The 21,754-nt window shown below is 42.7% G+C and overlaps 1 protein-coding gene across 4 annotated transcripts; it reads right to left on the reverse strand.

Annotated features, from left to right (window-relative positions):
- Positions 1-4,191: 4,191 nt before the first annotated feature.
- On the reverse strand, positions 4,192-20,076 carry LOC133507619 (RNA-binding protein 38-like). Of its 4 annotated transcripts, XR_009796855.1 has the most exons (6): positions 19,588-20,076; positions 17,243-17,366; positions 14,135-14,189; positions 6,552-9,095; positions 6,026-6,133; positions 5,769-5,899 (listed from the first exon to the last, which is right to left on the reverse strand). XR_009796855.1 is itself a non-coding variant. In XM_061832859.1 (4 exons), the coding sequence occupies exons 1-4, from the start codon at positions 19,798-19,800 to the stop codon at positions 5,557-5,559; spliced, it is 735 nt and encodes a 244-aa protein (XP_061688843.1). In that variant the 5' UTR covers positions 19,801-20,064; the 3' UTR covers positions 4,192-5,556. The 4 variants fall into 4 exon arrangements, 1 of the variants encoding a protein (XP_061688843.1); XR_009796854.1 differs by having other exon boundaries at positions 6,026-9,095; XR_009796856.1 differs by lacking the exons at positions 5,769-5,899; positions 6,026-6,133 and having other exon boundaries at positions 6,640-6,658; positions 8,821-9,095.
- Positions 20,077-21,754: the final 1,678 nt, after the last annotated feature.

Here is a 21,754-nt window from a genome sequence, read left to right on the forward strand (position 1 = left end):
GCAAACACACAAACCATTATCACCAATAAAATGGGTGAAAACAAATGAAAGGTTTATAAACTAGGTCTGCTAGTCATAAACATAGGGGGGGGGGGTGTTGTCCCAAAATTGTCTTAAATTAGGTTCTGTTCCCCTCCAGTACTGTAGGTGGCAGTAAGGTGCTTGGGTAACTGCCAAAAAATCATAAAGAAGAGGACATGTTTATGGGTTGTTTTCACGTGACGTCACCCGTTGTGCTGCCTCGTATGGCGGCCATTTTTTTTTTTATCCCTGAGGTCATTACTCATGCATACGCAAGGTGGGCGACATTATGTTTTTAACTGCATTTATTGAAGACGCGACCGACAGCACATCAAACCCAGCCTCACTACTAGGCTACGTGGCAATCACACATCATGGGACTCGGGACTGCGTCGCAAAGGTGCAGTATTGTGCCCTTGATCTTTTACTCTATGTAACAGAAATCACGAAGGAGGAGCAGTGGGATCGGACACTTGTCTGCTCTAGACACTTCGTAAATGATGAGTTCAGTCTTATTTTTTTTTCTAGTTAGGTTGTTGTAGCTAATGAAAATTGGGGTCTTAATGGTATTTCGTCACGTGAAAACAACCCATATTCAGGACGTTCGTGGTTAAGTTTAGCTGTGTTAAAATTTCCTAGAATAATGAGCGGCAAATCTGGGTGGGGTTTTTTTCCATTCTCGTTTATCTGCTCGGCGAGCTTTATCAGCTCGGCGGTCATGCTAGCTTGATTAGCTTGAGGCCGAATGTAAACACCGACTAGGATAAAAGATGGGAACTCACGTGGCGAATAAAACGGCTTACAGTTCAAAAACAGTGCCTCTAAAAGCGGGCTGCAGTGTGTCCTGAGCTCTGTAACGTCCGTGCACCATTCCTCGTTGATGTAAAAGCATATTTCAATACCTTTCATTTTCCGTGTTAGCATTCAGGTAAGTACCCATATAAAATATATGGGTACTTACCTGTATGCTAACACGGAAAACGAAAGGCGGTGGAATATAATTTTTTTAATATCGAGGCAAACTCCATTTATGCCATTTTTTTTTCCAAAAGTAAAACCTGTAGATTAGTTCACCACTAGCAAATCAAAATGTTTATTATTTGTTTAACATTTGATGACAATGGCAGAAAGACAGAACAATAAACATATCCAGTATTTCACAAAATTCTCAAATCTTTCAAGTGACTAACAAAAAACGATCTTAACTGTAATGTTGGCCTTCTGAAAAGAGTATCAGTTAAGCTTGTTAGCTCGGCGACACAATCAGCACGATGGAGGTTGAAGCTGGGCAGCGTGATAGCAGAGTTGGGCACTCGTCCACAAACCCAAGTCTCTGTGAAGCACAGAGCCGCAGAACGTCCAAAGTCTTTCGTCGGAAGCGTGAGACTATGTCCCCGCTTTCGAAGACGGAGTTGTATCCCGGATTGCAAGCCTCTTCATCGCGAGGCTTTGAAGAGCGCGCCGACTAGCAACTCTGGAAAAAGCTTCAGCACAAACAGTAACGGAGACCATTCCAGAGGCTACAACACTGGTAGGCGTTAGGTAGGGAGGTTAAATGGTGGTGCATGGTTAATTCAGCAAAAAATGTGAAAACAACCCATTGTTTATCATTGTAATTTAGTGGATAAAGAAACAATCGGCACATCCTTTTCCAGATTTCCAAACGACAGCTTCGGGTTAATTTATGGTTTTCTTCCTTGGCTGTGGCTGCAGTAGACCATCTGAAAATTTCCAAAGTGTTTTGAAAAGAATATGAAACATCATAATCAAATAAACAATTTAAACGGGATCTGACCAACTAACTCAAGTCCTGTATGTACTGGTAAGTAAAAGAGTAGAAAAAGATCCAATAAAAAAATTACTTTTAGCATGTCATGCGCAACAAGCCGTTTTGATGAGTTGGCAAAATGAAAAAAAAAAAAATCCTTGAGACACACTCTTTTATTAAATTTACTTAAATTTCACAGGTAGTTTTCTTTAACTAAGAGCTAGTACTATCAAAAGTGTGTTTCTGTGCTTTTGCGAACGCTGTGAACTGTTTAAAACAAAAAAAAAAAGCTAAATTAGTGAACAATAGCGTCTGAAAAAAATTCACCTTGCTTGTGTGTTTTTCAGATTCGACAGCAGCTGTCAGATTTTATGTTGACATGACACATTCACAATGAATAATTCTTCATATCATGTAGCAAATGTTAGACATATCTTAGCTCTGATAATGTGCAGTGAATTGAAATGTGTACACACCCCTGTTTCAAATGATAGTTTTTTGAGAGTCAGATAAGTGGTTGAAAAACCTCATCATCTTGTACAACTCACTTGAAATTTTGTACATAGTTCAACTCAACTCACAACCCACAGCAAACTATTCTTTCATCCAAAAACATACTGTATTATGAAATACTGTAAATGTCTTTTGACAGTGTCGTCGTGAGGGCAGCCCTTGTACCGTAACTCACGTTTTAAAAAACAGACCGCTCCAGTGACACATTTGCACTGTCGGGATTGACGTTAAACAGAGGTCTGATAAGGTGTGGCCATTTTTATGACACATCTGAGGAATCCCTATACGTCAGACTTGCGAGAAGCTTGCAACGGGTGAGATGTGACTTGGAACGAATTTACATGAACATGTGAAGGAGAGACACAAGGAAAGGGTCTGAAACAGATAGGCCTCATGGTGACTCAGCACTACACGGGCCTGACCAAGCTTGTTTTTATCAAGCTGACACACTGTCAGCTCACTTTGGACTCTTCTCTGGTGCGTCTTCACGCGGCAACCGACGGGAGATGAGAAAGAGAAAAAGGAAAGATGAGAGTGGAGAGAATAAGCAGTGACGCGTGAGGAGAAACAGCACCGCGCTCGCCAAAGTGGAAAAGAGTGGCACAAATGTCAAGGAAAGAAAAACACAAATGGCGGCCAGAGTTGAGTACAGTAAATCGATGGGCAAGTGAGAGAACAGCCATGGAATAGGGTGGTGAGATAGTGAAAGATCAACAGTGAAAAAGACAAGAAAAAAGGGGCGGGGGTGGGGTGTCATGGCGGGCTCACAACAAGAACAACCACTTGACACTCAAACAGCAGAGATTGTATTCAGACAAATTATTGTGTGTTATTCCACCCATATTACAAATCCTTTCAAGGGGATTGTCCTCACCAGGCAATTCATTAAGTACGGCTGAATTTGAACAACTGCACAGAACGGTTGAGAGAATACGTAGCACCCTGGCAGGTGGTGGTGGTGGTGTTGAAGACCGATAAGTCTAGGGCCTCACACACATACACACATGTGAAGGATCCAATGACGCACACACATAAGCGAACCCTGTGACCCTAAATTACCACCGCAGGAATGGACCAGCATTGACACATATGAAACACAACTAACATTTTCAGTGAGTGATGGGAATAATTGTCACAGTTTTTTTTTTTTTTTATGAAACTAACAATGTCCTAAATTACAAATGATTACGGAGTGACACACATAAAACCATCATTCTGCCTTTTTCAAAGTTACAAAAAAAGTCCAATCGGTAATTATAGATCGACCAACCACAAAGAACCAACAAATGTTCTATTAATCTAAATGCTCAAATATTCAAGACATGGTTGCACAGATTACGTACAAAATGCCTAATTTACTTTCCTGTCATACTCTGAAGTGGTTTGAAATCGCCGGTTACTGAGGTGAATAGGTGTTAAGAAAAAAAATCCATCCATTTTCTGTTCTGCTTATCCTCACTTGGGTCACATGAGTCCTGGACCCAATCCCAACTATCATTGGACAGGACAGGAGGCAGGGTACACACAGAGTACATGCAAACAACCACAAAAATACTCACCTTCACATCAACGGACAATTTACAGTCTTCATTCAACCTACGATGCATCTTTTTGGAATATGGGAGGAAACTGTAGTGCCACCCTGGGATGAGGAAAACATGCAAACTCCACACAAGCAGGGGCTGGATTTGAACCCAGAGACTCAGAAGTGTGAGGCAGACACTCTAACCAGTCATCCACTGTTCCATGTTCTAAAAATATATGAACCAAGTACATATTGCATAAACAGAAAAGGACATGCCAGTTTTTTTTTAATTGTTTTTGAGTTAATTTTACTTTGATAGGATGGTGTTTAAAAAAAAGTCCAGAGGCATTTGTAAGTACAAATTCTTTATTCTCAATTTGTTGTATGGCTTTTCTTAAAGGGACTATAAAAGTCATTTGTTGATGCAACCAGAGTGATCTACAAATCAGCATCATCATCTGTAGCAGCACTCACACAACTGCACTGAAATGGTGACAAAACAATACCCATGGATGTGCAGGTATGCTTCTAAAGGTTAATTGGCATCAGTGCTACAACTACAGTCATAGTACAAAAAGGAAAAAAAAACAACGCTATTTAACTTAGTACCTCTTATAAATACCCACATATAAATATTGTAAATGTACTTGAGGACTGAAAATATCTTGAATGCAGTGCTTGGACAATTGGTGCCAGTGAGATACAAAGGAGAGAAACGAGCTAACGATGCACAGATTGAGCGCAGCGTCAGCGACCAACTATTGCAGATACTCAACACGCTTGGTCCCAAACGGGCACATACTGCTCAGAATCATCAACATCCACCCAAAATAACCAAGTGGGTCAGGTTAATGAGTGACTGCTGAAAACAGAGCAGTTTCAGAGTTTGTACTTAGTTCTCTGGCAAAATGAGTTCTTGTGAATCAGGAAATTTTAAAAAAGGCTTTTTTTTTTTTATTAAGGCCTCTTTAATAAAAAGAATAATAAAATGTCTTCCTGACATTGTCCAGGCAGAATACAATGTGGCTCACATGTTGAGACTTTTCCTTTTTTTTTTTTTTGTGAGGTGAAACATTGTGTCCTCCAGGTCGAAGCTGAGCTGAGTTTGTTCTTGGCGGTGCAGCGCTTCAGCTCACCGTGGATAGCACGAGGATAGTGTGAGTGGGAGGCTGACAGCCAGCCTCCGCAGTCATCACCCTGTCATCTCCGGCTGCCAAAGTGTCCCAGGGCAGCAGTCACCCTCACATCCAGCTGAGATACTTTGGAGAGAGTAATATGTCCCCAAATGCTCTCAAAACAACATGTACCACAGATGCGCGCCGTTCCACTGACTGAGCCAAGAGGCGTGATAATGATAACAATGGCTTACAAATAAACAGTGACATCAATAGAATAATAAAGGACAATACAAAGAAGAACAACAATAATTATTATAATAAATGAAGAGTCAGCCTTTAGAAGCCCTTGGAAGCTATCTTATACATTAAAGCTTCTCAGTTTGCCTTTCCGTACAACCCCCCTCCCTCCTCCTTTCCACCCACACCTTCACCCTTTGCCCAATGAGCAAAGACGAAATCCTGATACATAGCATATAGTGCAATAGTCCCAAATCCTTTTCCTGAAACACCCTGAAAACAAGGTAGCCCCAAAGGGCGTTTTATCGTCCTCGGTTCATAAGGTCCCCACTTCTCCCACATTTTGCACCCTGCCTTCACACTCCCTCCGCAACTCACTGCATGCGGTCGGGCTGGATTTGCTGCTGCGGAGCATAGTGGAGGAAGGCGGGGGCTGGAGCGCCGGCAGAGGGCAGGGCGGGGTGCACGGTGGACGGTGCCGTGGCGGCTGGAGTCGCCCCCACGGTGGCGCTGGGGCTCGCGGCGTAGCTGTAACCCAGGAAGCTGGCCGGGGAAGCGGCGTAGGGATACTGCTGCTCGAAGGCGGCCTGGGTGTACTGCGTGTAGGCCGCGGTGTAGTCAAGGTAAGGGCTGCTACTCACAGAGGACGAGAGCTGGGCGGGCAGCACCAGGCTGGGCTGCACATAAGCTTGTGGGTAGACGTAGGGCGGGGCCAACCTGCGTAGGTGGACAAAAAGACCAAACATGGTTTGTTAGGCAAGAGGGTCTGGCCTCCATTGTACACATTGCCTCCAGAGTGGAAAACAAACTCTGGGTAGCGGCGACACTCATGGATGAACGAACCACAGGCAGTTAGGAAGAGATGGAGAGGACTCGACTGATGTCAGTTAGTGAAAACCGATCAAACATGTTCGGTTAGGCCTTCTCAGCTCCAAGCGTGGGGAGGGCCGCCTGAATGACAGAGTCAGCCGTTACTGGCAGGTTTTCAAGTTCAGGCACCAGCAGAGTGTTTCAACAGCTGCTGCTGCTTTTCACGCGCACACACAACCCGTAAACCACACACATACACACACATATACACACACACACACACACACACACACCACACACACACACACGGTGCTTATCAATGCTGCTGTCAGGTCCTGTAGCTCTTAGGTGATTAAAGCTATGTGGTGCAGGGTCTCTACAATTCACCCTCCACCCACTTTTTTTTTTTTATTTAACCAGGAATCAACAACTCATTTTCTTTCTCACACCATATAAGACAAGCACACGACACACATGCACGAATATCAAAGTGAAAAAGTGTGCAAAGGGTGACCGGACTCCTGAGCTGAAAGCGTGTCAGTGTGATGCTCAAAAGCACCTTGGCAGTAGTCAGGATGTAGACTAGCATCCAACAACTTGTGGCTATTGCTTTGTTTTTTTTACAAAGCATGGCTCAAGTCCTGACCCTCGACTCCCAAGCTGGACCTGCTGAAAACCATTATTTAGTTTACATCCAATACAGTGCAAATGTCTTTTGCAGTCACTAGCAATGACTGTTGACGATCCTAAAATGACCACATACAATTCAGTATAACTACTGTAAATGTCTTTATTAGCAGAAGTACACTGATGCGGTGACTCATATTCATGTTTGTCCACCTGTTAGCGAGCAAGCAACTTCCTGCTTAAAACAGGCTGACAGGTGGATGCTATTATTCTGAACGGTTCCCATCAGCGACATCAAATGGTGAAAACCACTATCATCAAAATTTTGTGGATAAAATTGCTTGCATTTTTTTGTATCATCATGTGCTCTTGTATTAACTCTTGTGGTATGTCAAAATGACATTAATATTAAAAAGGTCATTGTCGCAGAGCTAGTGCATTTTGCAAGAAACTTATGCCAAGAAGACAAACAGAACTATACATTTATTGTTAATGAAGAATTTCAACAGGCAGTATTAAATAATAGGTCATATTCCTCTTTGTGTTAGCTATACCAGTTGGTGGGAAGGTGGCGTTTGAGAAGAGTATATTATGGACTCACCATTCCATTGCCATGCAAGGATTCTTTGCAGACCAACTAACAGATTGCAGTATGGCCGTCGCCATTAAATCTTTTCAGAATTGATTCTCCTATTGACAATTGGTAAAACTATAATAAATACCCCTCCCCCCAACTGCTGACCCATTTAAAACCCAAAACATAGTTCTATATATTTTAGAATGTGATCACCCAATCCCAAAGACGCATTTTCACGTCTTTATGTGCCACAGCTTCAGAAGGGGGCTCATCAAAGGATTAGCCTTTAGAGCAAAATTAATCCCCATAAAAACAAACAATTTAGAATGTCGGTATAATTTAAATTCTACCACTAATGACGAAGGAATGTAAAAAGGTAGAAATAAACTTTTTTGTAGTTTGAAAGATTGATTAAAATGCTCTAAAATAGCTGGTAATCGAGGTGGGGGTGGGGGGGGGTTCTCTTGAAAAAAGGCTAGGATTAAATAAGTTAAATAAATTTTTCTTTTACAACTAATTTTATTATTAATATTTTATTCCCATTTATAAGGGATGGACTTCAATCCTTAAACTGTATATGATTGTAGTCAGTGCCTGGTAGAAACTTGGTGCACAGAATTTGAGACAGCAAAATGCTAAATGGTTAGGAATTGCAAGTAACATTTTAGCTAAAAAAACAAAACAAAATAACTTCACATCAATCATACACCATGTTATATGTACTGTATATTACACATCTACCAACGTTTTAAAAATCACTTACAGACACTCTGCGTCAGTCTGCAATAAATGTCCGTGTGAAACATTTGTTCCACCTGCGCAAAAATAGTTCTGGGCTGAACTTTTTTAGTTTTTGGTCTTGGCAGAGCTTCGAGGCAGAAATTTTGCATCAACCTAGGTTTGAACATGACTTATGAGATCCCCCCCCCCCAGCTGCAGTGCTTCTAGTGCCATTTTTTTTAAGTAACATACATCAAAAATGATAGTTTGTCCATTATCATTTGTTTAAATCTACAACAGAGAGGAGGGAAAAAAATCAAGTCGACTTTAGCTGATTTGGGCTATTATTAGCCGATTAATGGAAAAAGAAGACACGGCATAAGAGCACAGCAAAACTGGTCTTTAAAGTGTTTGAAAGGTAGAGCAGAGAGGAATAGCAGATAGAAGTTTCCCTTTTATATACAAAAAAAAAAAACAAAAAACAGTAGCTCGAGACCCCTTCTGCTTTCAAAACTGAATGCGATTGTTTTGAGTGGCAAAACATGTATGGACAGAGACAAGACCGTCACAAAAAATGTCACTCATTGAGCTGCCTCTCAGTGCTGATAAAAATGTTTCAATTTGAGTCTTAAATCATCAGTAATGAGAGGCTGCCGTGGAATCAAAAAAGCAAGAGACGGAAGCATGCAAGGATAAGGATGTCATCACGGTCCCTGACACACACGCACACAGCCCCCTCCCACACGCCAGCAACCACTGCAAACCCCAAACCATGCCATAATAGGTAGAGTCACACCACAATCAGTGTGACCTCTTCACTTCATATCACTCGCACACAAAACTGGGAAAGATAAAAAGGCACTCCACACTGCACAGCACAGCACTCTCAAGCCATCACTGGCACCTTGCGCAGGGAGGAGATGTGGGGGTGGGACATTTTCTGTCAAACCCTTCCTCAGGACTAGTCTTATATTTGGGGGAGAAGGGGGGTGGGTCCTCTGATCGTCAGCTGGCAGCATACAGCAACCGTGGCAGGCAGGAAGTTGGACAGGAGGAGGATTATTGTCCAGCAAAAATGGGAAAAAGATGGATTGGATCATTGCATCAAGACAGGGGCTCTGTCATTTGGAAGTGTACTAGTTCTTAAAGGAAACCGAGGCCTTTCTTTCACCACAATTCCTGTCAAAACACAAAGGATAAAGATTATCGTACACTCCATTTCGACTTGTCAATCTTGTTGAAATCCTTTTCTTTAGGGGGTGGTGCTGCGCATAGAAATGCTGGTTTTCGTTGGCATGTGATTGACGCAAGCAACGTCCTAGTGTTTGGGCCTTAACCATGTTGTCACAACAGTCAGTGACTTTTTCGACCCCTGTAGCAAATACTACATTAAATGTTCGAAAAGAGGCAATCTTAGTGACAGTCTGTGGCCTTATTGTAGACTTCAGAAGACGGCGACTACCTTCAGAGTCAATTGTGCAAACGAAGGGCATTTGCAATGTCACAGTTCAGACAGACATGGTCAGAAATAGTCAGATAAAAAATTTACTTGGTTAATTTCACACTAGATTGTTGACCGTTCCAACAAGGTCACCACAAAGGCACTTTGATTAGCCAAGCTGGTGTATCTAGTGATTATACCCATCCCCGGCAAGCCTAATAGAAGAAGTTGTGTGCAGTCGTATGACAGACAGTCTTGTGTTGTTTGAACAGTGAACTAGTCAAACCAAACTACTATTTACAGTGTATTGAGCAAACCGTGTTGGTTGCAGATGTCTTAGTCAAAACAGATTGCACCCAAAAAAATATAAATAAGCAATAATTGATAAATAAAAGTAGAAAGCTGCATGTAGATCATCGTAGCAGAGTAATAGTACCATATCTTAAATATGTAATAAGTAAAAAGTACACTGGAAGTCCAATTTATCTAAACTGCTACTAGAACAAATGTACACAGAGTAAAAGTAGTGCATTCCTACCCACCTTTCCCTATTTGTGTAGAAGAATATCAAAGTCAATTTCCAACTAGTGATCCCCTTTAAAAGTCAAACATGTCATCCCTGAGCAACCGCAAAACACAATGTCAGAAACTGATGAATCAATGGGATGGTCAATGAGCAAACAAGTGGCAAAGAAGTATTCAGCATCATGCACCGCTTGCGACAAGTATACAATAGTGTGTGTGGTGCCCGCACACCCGTCGTGTGTACCGAACGTGCCTTGTCTCTGGCCTTGGCTGGAGGCCGCTGATGTAAAACTACCCCATGGACATCAAAACGGATCATGTGTTGTTCAAGTGGAATGCAGAAGATAAGGCGAGACAAAAGCAATCTTTTTATTGATATAACACAAAGAGGTGTTTGCTTTAATTTTAACTTCTATCTCAAAAGATAAGCAGTAAGTGGATGCTGGGAGGTCTGCTGTGGACCATGAGCCAGTGACAGGGGAATGTGGATATGGGCCAGAAAAACCTGAGGTCAGCTGCTTTTATGCTGACTGCAGATAGCCCGTGTGATTTTGACACAATGGCACAGTGGGGATGGCCTAAGGCATACTTGAACTGAATGCCTGTAAATATTACAAATACATGCAGGAAAAGCCTGATGGCCACATTGTCATCAAGATATCACACAGAGTACCGACATATTTCTAGAAATTAAACGACTATCAGCTCTTGTATGGCAACAGGTCTGCATCACTAGAGAATGTATAACAGTGTTGAGGATAAGTCCACATGTAGTTTTACAGATTCATGACTGAATGAACAAGATCCTGGATACATGGGGCCGAAATCAGTTTCTTCTGCAGGGTGTCTGGACTCTCCCTTAAGAGACAGGGTGAGAAGCTCGGTCATCTGGGGGGCTCTGAGTAGAGCCGCTGCTCCTCAGCATTGAGAGGAGCCAGATGAGGAGGCTGGGGCTAGGGATCGCAAACGGGTACAATTAATCGGTTATAACCGGTTTTCGATTTTTTAAAACCGAAACCGTAATCGGACTTTTGAAATTGGTTAAAATTTCCAATAATTTCTACCGGTTCCGGTATTCCACATTGTGCTATTTTTTCAATATCATTTCCACTTTTTTCAAGAATGTTAACATTAAAACATTTTTACAAAAAAAAAAGAAGAGAAATTTAACTTACACGACTGCGTTGTTGAAAGCCACATACAACAAGCTTGTTTGTCAATATTATATACAAACTACCCCATTACCGGAGTAAATTAATGATCGATGGTGTAGCGCCGGAGAAAAGGAGTCTGAGGCAGAGTGTCTGACACAGGAACAAAACTTGTTTTATTGGCAGACATCAAAAAACTACTCGCATAACAGCGGGAACTCTGTGAACTCGTCACTCCGGAAGAGCAACAACAAAAACAGTCCGTGCGGAACCCCGCACCCCAACTCGAGGTCCCGCGGGCGAATTATGTAAACACCACAATGGTACCGATTTTAAAACTGGTTAATCGTTTTTTTGCTACAGGTGTTCGGTTAAAACCGATTATGAAAGTAAGCGTTTTTTTTGCGATCTCTAGCTGGGGCATTTAATTCGGACACCTCCCTGGTGAGGTGTTCCGACCACGTCCCACCGGAAAGAGACCTCGAGGATGACCCAGGAGACGCTGGAGAGACTACGTCTCTCGGCTGGCCTGGGAAGGCCTTGGTATCCCCCCGGAAGAACCGGATAAAGTCACTGGGGAAAGTGAAGTCTGGGCGTCCCTGCTAAAGCGACTGCCCCCGTGACCTGACCTTGGATAAGCGGGAGAAGATGGATGGAGGGATAGTTTCACATCGGACTGCAAATTTGTGAAAAGGGACCTCATTCAGATGGAAACAGTCACATGATATAGAAAATGTACAAACATGCACCCACTGCTTGTCTTCCTCAAATGTGTATTTTAAATACTCTTTGTCAATTCGTATGCAAGGTCACTGATGGTGTAGTGGGACACGGGCCTGACTTTATTGGAGGCAACGTGGGTTCAATTCCCACTTCGTGATATTGTCGATATATGCCCAGTGACTGACTGGCGACCAGTTCTGGCTGTAATTTGCCTTTCACCCAATGTTAGATGGGCAATCCTGTGACCCTTGTGAGGATAAGCCGCTTGGACAATGGACTGGACAGTTTATGTGCAAATTTAAATATGGACTTGTGCAAGTAATGACTTGCTGGTTGCAGTCAACTTGAAACACTGCAACAACAGCAGTGTAATTGACCATTATGACTTTGGTTGTGAGGCAAGCTGACATTAAAAATGAATACTAAACAGCAGTCAACCAGTATATGTCGCTCATTTTTGGCAGCTACATGGAAACAAGCCGCCTCGTATCCTGCCCTTTCCACTCAAGGATGAATACTGGGGAGTGATGTTTCACACCTGTGGTGGTGTGCTTCTTCGGATGCACTTTGCCTCATTAAAAGTAACCCCCACCACCTACCGCTCCCCTTTAACTACCAAACTCTGATCCCCCCCACCCCCACTTTAATTCCCACACTGGTTCACAGAGGTGTCAGCTTTCACAGTGCGAGTGGCAGCTAGGGACGAGACTGGTTTTGGAGTGAATCAAAACACGGGGCAAAAAGAATAAGCCTACATACATAATGTACAAAACGATCGGGAAAGTATGTGTGAATGTGGTGGGAGCGGTCCTCCATATCAAAACAATAGTACTGGCCTCACCTCCTCTGAGTCTTACAGTCCAAAGCATCTGCTGTCAATAGCTATAACACACACACACACACACACACACACACACACACACACACACACACACACACACACACACACACCACACACACACACACTATACAGTACTACTGTTCTGCTTACAATCCCACTTCAGACCATGTCAGCACACCATATGTCGTCAAGGGGGGGGGGGGTGAAAGAAAAGCCACTTGTAGGCTGTGTGTCTTAGGGAGGCCTGCGTCTGTCACTCACCATCTCGAAAACTCAGGGGCAAAAGGACAGGTGCTTGGTGTGTCCCTCTGCATCTGTGGGGTGGTGGCCATGGGTGATTAAAGGCGTGTAAAAGGCTGTAATGTGAGCCAGCACCTGCCAGATCCATACCCCAAAACGCCACATATTAAAACCCTGAGGGCTTTTGGTGCAATCTGTGATTACCATGGTAACAGAAGCACAGACATGGGACTTTCCAGAGTCCTCGGTGTGACCCGGAACAAGATGGGAAATATTCCCAGCAGATTATTAATACCCACTGCGGGTTGATTAAATGGGACATGAATAGACAATCACTGCCAATTAAAGACAGTTTTTTTTGGGCTAGTGGGGAGATGTGTTATTTTATCATTGTCCCTATGGAGAATGGAAAATCCTGGAATTTACAGAAAGATGCGCTCTGAAACAATGATGAGCGCTGGTCTGTTCAATATACTGTAAAAGGGGATCACTTTGATTGTGTTAAAAAGTCCAATGTTGAGTTCACCCAAATAGTCAAGTCCATTAAAACTGCCTTCAACTACGAACTAACAATTTACCTTCAGCCAGTTAGCAACATGTAAATGTCCATTTTCTCCTAATGACAACCAATTACATTTGAATTAAGTCCTTACCGAACGTTAGAGCAGAGTTTATGTGGCAAACCATAGTGGATTTTTTGTTTTGGTCTCACTGGAATCCGAAGCAGTACTCCCATCTTAAATTGAATGACGATGATGTTGGATTTTCTATAAATGCTGGGAGTGAACTTGAAGCTGAAAAACACAACTTGATGAATGTAGCTGGTACTCCGTGTTTAAAAATTGACAATTAAGAACTTCTTGTGGCTTGATGTGCTGATATGCAAGAGCCGCAGGTGGTTGGGGGTGCCAAGGAATCAATAATGTAGTGAAACGCTCATTAGCTGCTCAGCAGACCATATCTCTGAGACTGTTTGTACAACACAGCTGCTTCCAGGATGCCCAACCCACTCAAGGAGAGTGGACAAGTCAATAACCGCCTGACAAAACTTAACAAGTGACTCACACATTCACCTCTGGAATGCCCTTCTATTATCACAGATATGTGAGCTATCTCCTTGGCCCAGAAAACTCAAATATGCTAATAAGAGTCCCTCTGGAGTTCTATGCATGCCGAGAAACTGACATGTACTTTCCAGAGGCCCTGTTTGTACAAGAAATAGGTGGCCTAGTGGCATCGCATAAAGCGTCTAACACAACAGCACGCACACAACAAGCGCCCACTCCCTTTCACTTACCCATACTGCCTCTGGATGAATGCTGGGTGAATGGGCTGCACTCCGATGGATATGCCTGCAAGATACGAGGTCGACTGTCAGGCACACACGCATTTGCATTTACAGAGGAGGAGCAGAGAACAATACACAGAGACCACAGGGAGACAGAGGCAGGGCCTGTTGAAATCTTTGTGCAAACAATTTGCAATCCAGTGAAAGTGAACCCCCCTCTATATTGCGGTTCATCTTCGATGCCACAGAACTGCGAAGAGTACTTTTAAGTGATTGTTTTATGTGTTGTTACAGTACAGTGAACACATACAAACTCACTGTTTGGCACCCACAGATTCACCTATTTGCTAATTTTTTTCCTCCAGTGACAACAACAATTTAATATATTTGTTTTTTTCTTCAGTCCCAAACAGACATATCGGTGGTTTATCCCCACTTATTCAATAATTTGTTTTTTTTTTCTTCCAATGTAATTACTGCAGATTGGGTGTCAATTATCCACAGATTTAGAGTTGTGCGCCTCCAGTGCAGTACCACGTTGTGCTGCAACATGGTGGACAGCACTGAGCTCTTTGCAGACACAGCATAATTAAAATAAGAGAGGACGTGGAGATGGTCCTCTTCACCGTAGAGAGACTATACCGTATAGTGGATATAAAAAGTCTATGTGCGCCTATTTAAATGCCAGGGTTTTGTGATATAAATAAAATTAGATGATAATAATTGATGAGTGATAGATGGGTGAATGTTTTCAGAACATTTTCCACCATTGTGACCGATAAGCTTTACAACTAAATAAAAATAAAACATTTATTTTACAAAAGTTTTTTTTTTTTTTTTTTAAAGAAACATGTGGTATTGCAAGTCTGCACATCCACTTAAAACTTCATGTGGCTGTGTTCAGAATTAAACACATCCACTTAAAACTTCATGTGGCTGTGTTCAGAATTAAACACATTCACATTAATACACATGTTAAATGGGAGTAAGCAGATATCTGGCACTCTGCCTCTGATAAGACCAAATAAAGTTCAGGAGTTCTACTAGGCTTTTTCTGACATTTGTGCATTGACATCTTACCGCACAAGCTATGGTTCACAGAGAGCTTCCAAAACATCAGAGGGATCTCACTGTTCAAGGGTATCAATCATGAGAATGGTAGAAATAGAAAATAATTTCCAAGGCATTACATACAACATGGATCACAGTTAAAGATAAGTCATCAACAAGTGGTGAATATACGACACAAGAGTGACTTTACAGAGAACCAGATATCTCTCCAAAATGAACGAAAAGGCAAGAGCAAATCAAGTCAGGGAGTCTGTCATGAGCCCAACAGCAACATTGAAGGAGCAGCTGAAATTTCTGCCAACTATCCTTCCATCCATTTTCTGAGCTGCTTATCCTCATGAGGGTCACGGAATGGCTGGAGCCTATCCTAGCGATCATGGGGCAGGAGGCAGAGTACACCCTGAACTGGTTGCCAGCCAATCACAGGGCACACAGAGACAGACAACAGTCGCACTCACAATCACATCTAGGGGAAATTTCGAGTGTCCAATTAATGTTGCATGTTTTTGGGATGTGGGAGGAAAGTGGAATGCTCGGAGAAAATACACACAGGCACGGGGAGAACATGCAAACTCCACACAGGTGGGGCCAGGATTTGAACCCTGGTCCTCAGAACTGTGAGGCCAACATCCTAACCAGTTGCACCACCGCGCCGCTTCTGGCAACTAACAGCTGTTCAGTACATAAGACAATAATCTCCAGTCTTCCTCATACTCTATGCTTGGTTTATGGCGTAGTCTGGCAAGACAGAAACCTCATCTAATAAATTGTGTGCTGGTCCGTTGAAATCAAGGTTAAACGTTTTGGCCAAAGTTCCAAAAGATATGGATGTCTTAAGCAACACTGCTCATCACCAAAAGAATACGATGCCAACAATAAAACATGATAGTGCCAGGCAGCATCATGCTTTGGGGCTTTTTTCTTACGGATGGAACTGGGGCCTTAATCTAGGTGGAAGGAATTTTGAACAGGTCCAAATACTCGGCAGTGTGAGCGCAAAACCATTAGGTTTGCACTAGAAAAGCAAAACAACTGCAACATCTCAACTTTATTGGAGATTAATCAGACGCAGTTTCAATGGTGTCAATCAACAGGAGTTAATTATAAATATATAAGTATAAAAGCAATTTGTAAATTTAGAAAACAGTCACATACTGTAAATCCCTAGTTATGAGAGGGTGTGCACACTTGTGCAACAAGCTTCTCTTGATTATTTTTACTTCCTTTCTCAAAGACTTTTAAAAAAAATAAAATAAATTCAATTGACTTGTAGATATTATAGGTCACACAATAAAGCAAAAAGTTTGGAATGGTTTATCTAACTTTTTGTTTTTAACTTGGCATTTGAACAGGCTTTAAAAAGTTGCTTGAAGGGCTATAATTATCACAAGATTGATGCTATTTGTCTCCATTATCCCAATTATGGCATTTCATCTTACAGGTTAGCATGAAGCGTGAAGACTTTCATTCATATATGCTTCGATTAAACTGTTTGGCGTTTGAACATACAATATTTATTTACTGTGTCATGATGCTGTTGCTATGTGCCCTGTGACTGACTGGCGACCGGTTCAGGGTATAGTCCGCCTTTCTCCCCAAATTAGCTGGTATAGGCTCCAGCACTCTTGTGATGCTTGTGAGGATAAGTGGCTTGGAAAAAGAATGGATTTTTAACACTTAACTTCAACTTGGAGCCACAAATGCTTGAAGAAAATTGTGCCAGCGAGAGTGAGAGCTTAGGAATACTATAAACGTACTCAAATTAAAAGTAGGGGGGGGGGAGTTTGTTTCAACAAATGTTCTTAAAGCATGTGAAAGAACAAATTTTTCCCCTTCTTTTTTTTTTTTTTCTTTTAACTATAGTCTCGCTATAGCACTTTTTTTTAACCTATTGCAGCAGTCAGTGCAAAGTATCCCCTTGTGATAAATGGGCATTATCAAGAATAGGCTCTAGTTTGATCCTTCTTGTAAGTCCTAACTGGAGCTTGCTGGTTTATCAAGATGGGAACACATGAATAAATAGATGGGGGGAGGGGGATGTCCCACCTGTTTGTAAGCTTCGGGGCTTGGCACCAAGGTAGGCCAGATTGACATTGGCCTTTCTGCCATCAATGATGGGGTTGGGATCCTTACAGGCTCTCTCTGCCGCCCCTCGGTCTGTCATCGTTACCTGTGGAAGAATATTGTGACAGGAATAATAATTGAGAGCAACGAAACCAGAAGAGACGCCGTTGATCGAACCTCAATTGCTCGAAGAACAAACATGAAATCCGCTATGTGACATTGTGCTACAGCATCCACTGTGGCAACTTTATGAGGCACGAGTATTCTACTGCATAACACGAGTAGAGAAACAGTAGTTTAGCACACCGTACATACAAATTACAGTGAAGCCTGCTATTTGCGAAGGATAGTGACAAGAGTCCCAATAGAGAAAATTGTCAAGTAATTAAAACCCCATCTAAATGGCTTTATAAGTCCCTACAGATGCAGCAAGTTGATGGCAAAGCATTACAGTTGTCTAAATGAAGGTCTTCAATCCACTTTAACATAGTTCCTTGGCACTTATATGGCCAAAGAAGGCAAAAAAGTAACACTTTTATTGCTTTAGCCGAAGAACAAAGAGTTAATGGGAGTTTTCAGTGAATAGAAAGACGATATTCACATTTTTAGAGCCTATATATTGATTTGTGAATGAGGGGGTTCACTACAGTGTTGACTCATCGCCACAAGACACTGAAGACTTCCAGTATGTGTATCTACCAGCTTAAGTGTCATCCTGTCCAAAACCATGTTTTTAGAACACAAACCCAGCAACTCACTTAAAATCCAAACAAAGCCCATGTTTTGTTTTTTTTAAGTAACCAAATGATAGCGACATTGGCATACCTGCTGAAATATGGATTAAAGTGGAGTAACAATTAAGGAGCTTATCCAATTAGGGATATAATATTAAGGAGCTTGTCTTAGTCCACCCCCTCCTTTTTCCCTCCTGGCATTACACAACCCCGTCTGTTTTGATTTCCAGGTTCTGCCAACTCAGTGGCTTCAGTCAGCTCACTGAATCGAACAACCTGTGTATGTATGAATGAATGAATTTAGGCCATGGCTATCATTCTTTTAAAGGGCATTTTTAAATGCAGCAAGGCGACAAAAAACAAAAACAAACAAAAAAAAGCCCTCTCCGGCATCTGCATTGCGAACACAGGAAGAAACGAGGCTTTGTTTACACTGTGTGGAGACTTGCTGTGGGGGACCCACTAATCCACTTGTGAAGTGTGTTTAAATAAAAGGTGAGCTCAGCTTTGGGGCACCCCACCCGCCCACTTTCTGCCGCCTTACACCCACCATCCCTAAACAAAATGAGCAGTATATGACTTCAGCTGGTCACCAATGTGCATGGCTGACAGCCTGCACATCTCTACAAGCCTGTTTAACCAGAAACACCGGTCTCCACGATCAACCGTTAGCGACAAGACTCGCAAGGACGGTTTTCTCTGGTTTAGGACCTGATATGTAAACCCTGAGCAATTGTCTTCCATAGTGCCTGTAAACATACACACACAACAACTTTCCATTCCTTCTTTGGCTTCATAGAACTAGTGTTGAAGGGTCTTTCCAGAGTTCTGGTAAATATTTGCATTACTCACATGGCTTCTGTGCTTTGTGTCAAAGGGAGAATGGCCGGTTTTATCTGGCAGGGACGAACGGGATAAGTCACCTATTAGCGGGGACTGAGAAAGCAACAGGACACTTTTTGTTCGCTGGCTTTTTAAACAATCCCGTCATGATTTTCTATATGTGATGCTTCATGGTACAGGATGGGGTGCAAAACTTCGCCCAGTGCTACTTACTAAAGCCTCCAAAAGATAAGATCTTTGCCAAGTTTATCACACGCTCACAGGATGAAGACAATTTCTTCAAAAGCAATGTAAATCATCTAAACAGCGAGCAACGGAGACGCTTCCGTCCATGACAATGGAGGGCATTCTGTACAAGGTCAAACTCTCCTACCGCTGCTGCTCCAAAATAACCATATAAAGGAACCAAGAGCAGACGGGCTGACTCTCTCACACTTTGAAGCCATAAAACAGGGTTGTTCACGGGTGAATGGGGGTGTCTTTGGGGTACGGGGCAGACATGTGGAATTATGATCCTCTTGGTTAACTCGTGTGATCCCTCATCCTCATTCAAATAGAGACAAGTCAATTTGAAGAACACGGCACAAAGTCGACATGGACATGTGATAAAACACATAAAAGGACAAACATCAACACACGCGAGGCAGACAGGCAGGCAATCTTTGTACAGAGTTTGAAAGGTAAATTCAGTGCGTTACACACTGTTAGTCAGCATCGCGGCGAAAGGTGACGGACTTGACTTGTACTTACAAAGCCGTAGCCTCTCGATTTGCCCGTCTGCCTGTCGGTTATCACTACAGCCTCGTCAATGTCTCCAAAGGCCTCGAAGTATTTTCTCAGAGAAGCGTCGTTCGTGTGGTACGGCAGTCCGCCGACGAAGATTTTGGTAAAAGTGGTGTCCTTCTGGAGCGCTGTGGGATGCATGGCTTCCAGGGCTCCGTTCATAAACTGATGCAGAAGCATTGGCGAGCCGGCCAAAGCACCAGACGCACACGTCGGCTAAACTGATTTAACTGAGCTTTAATGACGGCTCGGCATTAGTGGTGTTGGTGGTGGTGGTGGTGGGGTGGGGTAGAAAAATAGTACAAAGACTCAATGCGTTGCGAAGAAAACAACTTGGTCGCACAGCTAGCTAGTTTGCGAACGTGACGGATCCTCCGCTCGCGCTCACAACTGGTCTCTTCTTTACTGCTACTCCGAAGGCAAGTGGCAACTGTAACTATATATGCCAGAGATGTGGCTCCGCCCCCCACACAACTCTTAGCCAATCACATTGGCGCCTGCGTGCCCACTTCTTTACTTTGTCCCCCTCCGTTGCATGCGCCTTTGTCCTTCAAGGAGGCTCCTAACTGTAAAAACTAATACAAAAATAACAACAACAAAAAAAATTAAAAAATAACGTGGCCTTGCTCATTCTCCATGAGGAAGTTACTATTTCCACACAGCGCGGATTCATTGCCTATGAATAAAATACAGTACTCTATGAAGAGTCCACCTATCAAAATTTGGCACATGTGCTCTGTGAAAAAGCAAAGCAATACACCTTCAAATAATTCGCATTCCATTCAGTAAAGTGACTATTGCGTGAACTTTAGAATCTTTAGAAAATTTGGGGGATTTTTCATTTTTATTCAAACGGTTAGTTATACCCTTCGGTTGACTGGCGACCAGTCCAGGGTGAACGCTGCCTCTCACCCAATCTGCGTATAGAGGCTCGTATTCACAATGGCCCTAATGAGAACAAGCAATAATTGAATTGAATAGATGGGAAATAGTATATTTGTTTAATGATTAATCTTGCCCCGCAATAAACTGGTGACTACTCCAGGGTGTACCACACCTTCCCCAAATCAGTTGTGATATGTTGCTCACTCCTCAATCCTATGACAAGGATGAGAGAAAAATGGATGAAGGAAAATATTTCTTTGAGTATCCATCTTGCCCTGCGATGATCGACCAGTGACTTGTCCAGTGTACACTTGATCCCTCCCCTAAAGTCAACTAGGATAGGCAGATTCACCCAGGGCCCTAATGAGGACAAGTGCTCTATAAAATGAACTGAAAATATTTTTCTTGTAAATATCAATCTGGCAGCACAGTAGACTAGTGGTGAGCATATCTGCGTCACAGTTTTGAGAACCCAGGTTCAAATCAGGCTTCCCGTGTGGAGTTTGCATGTTTTCCCCGTGCCCATATCGATTTTCTTCAGGGAATATGGTTTCCTCCTGCATTCCAAAAACATGCGTGCTAGTTTCATTGAAGACTCTTAATGGTCCCTTGGTGTTCATATGAGCGTAAGTAGTTGCTTCTGTGTGCCCTGTGATTGAATGGCGACCACTAGAGGGTGCATCCCGCCTCTCATCTGAAAATTTTGTAGCTGGGATAGCCTCCATCATGCCCGTGACCCTAATGAGGGTAAGCAGTAGAGAAAATGTATGGATGGATTATCAATCTTGGTCTTTGCTTGACTGGGAACCAGTCGAGGGTGTACCCCACCTTTTGCCTTGTCAGCTGGGCAAACTCACCCACAGCCCTAATAAAAACAAATGGTAGAGATGAACAATTTCACAACTCACTCATATTGAGGTTTTGTTTAGTTAGATCTTTTTTTAATAGGTCATCTCCATCCATCCATTTTCTTAGCCGCTTATCCTCACAAGGTTCACGGGTGTGCTGGAGCCTATCACAGCTGTCAACGGGCAGGAGGTGGGGTACACCTTGAACTGGTTGCCAGCCAATTGCAGGGCACTAATTAGTCATCTCTCATCTTGTTATAGCGGAGCCAGGTGCACTTTTTAGGGATCATGGATCTTGTTTGGTACAGAACTTTCAAACAGCTGCTTGAACTGAAGGTGGTGCAATGGGCTGAGGATTTACATTTAACACCAAGGAGGCACGTGGTGTAGGAAAGTGGTGC

Source organism: Syngnathoides biaculeatus, chromosome 10 (genome assembly GCF_019802595.1).
Source record: "Syngnathoides biaculeatus isolate LvHL_M chromosome 10, ASM1980259v1, whole genome shotgun sequence".
In the NCBI taxonomy this organism is placed as follows: domain Eukaryota; kingdom Metazoa; phylum Chordata; class Actinopteri; order Syngnathiformes; family Syngnathidae; genus Syngnathoides; species Syngnathoides biaculeatus.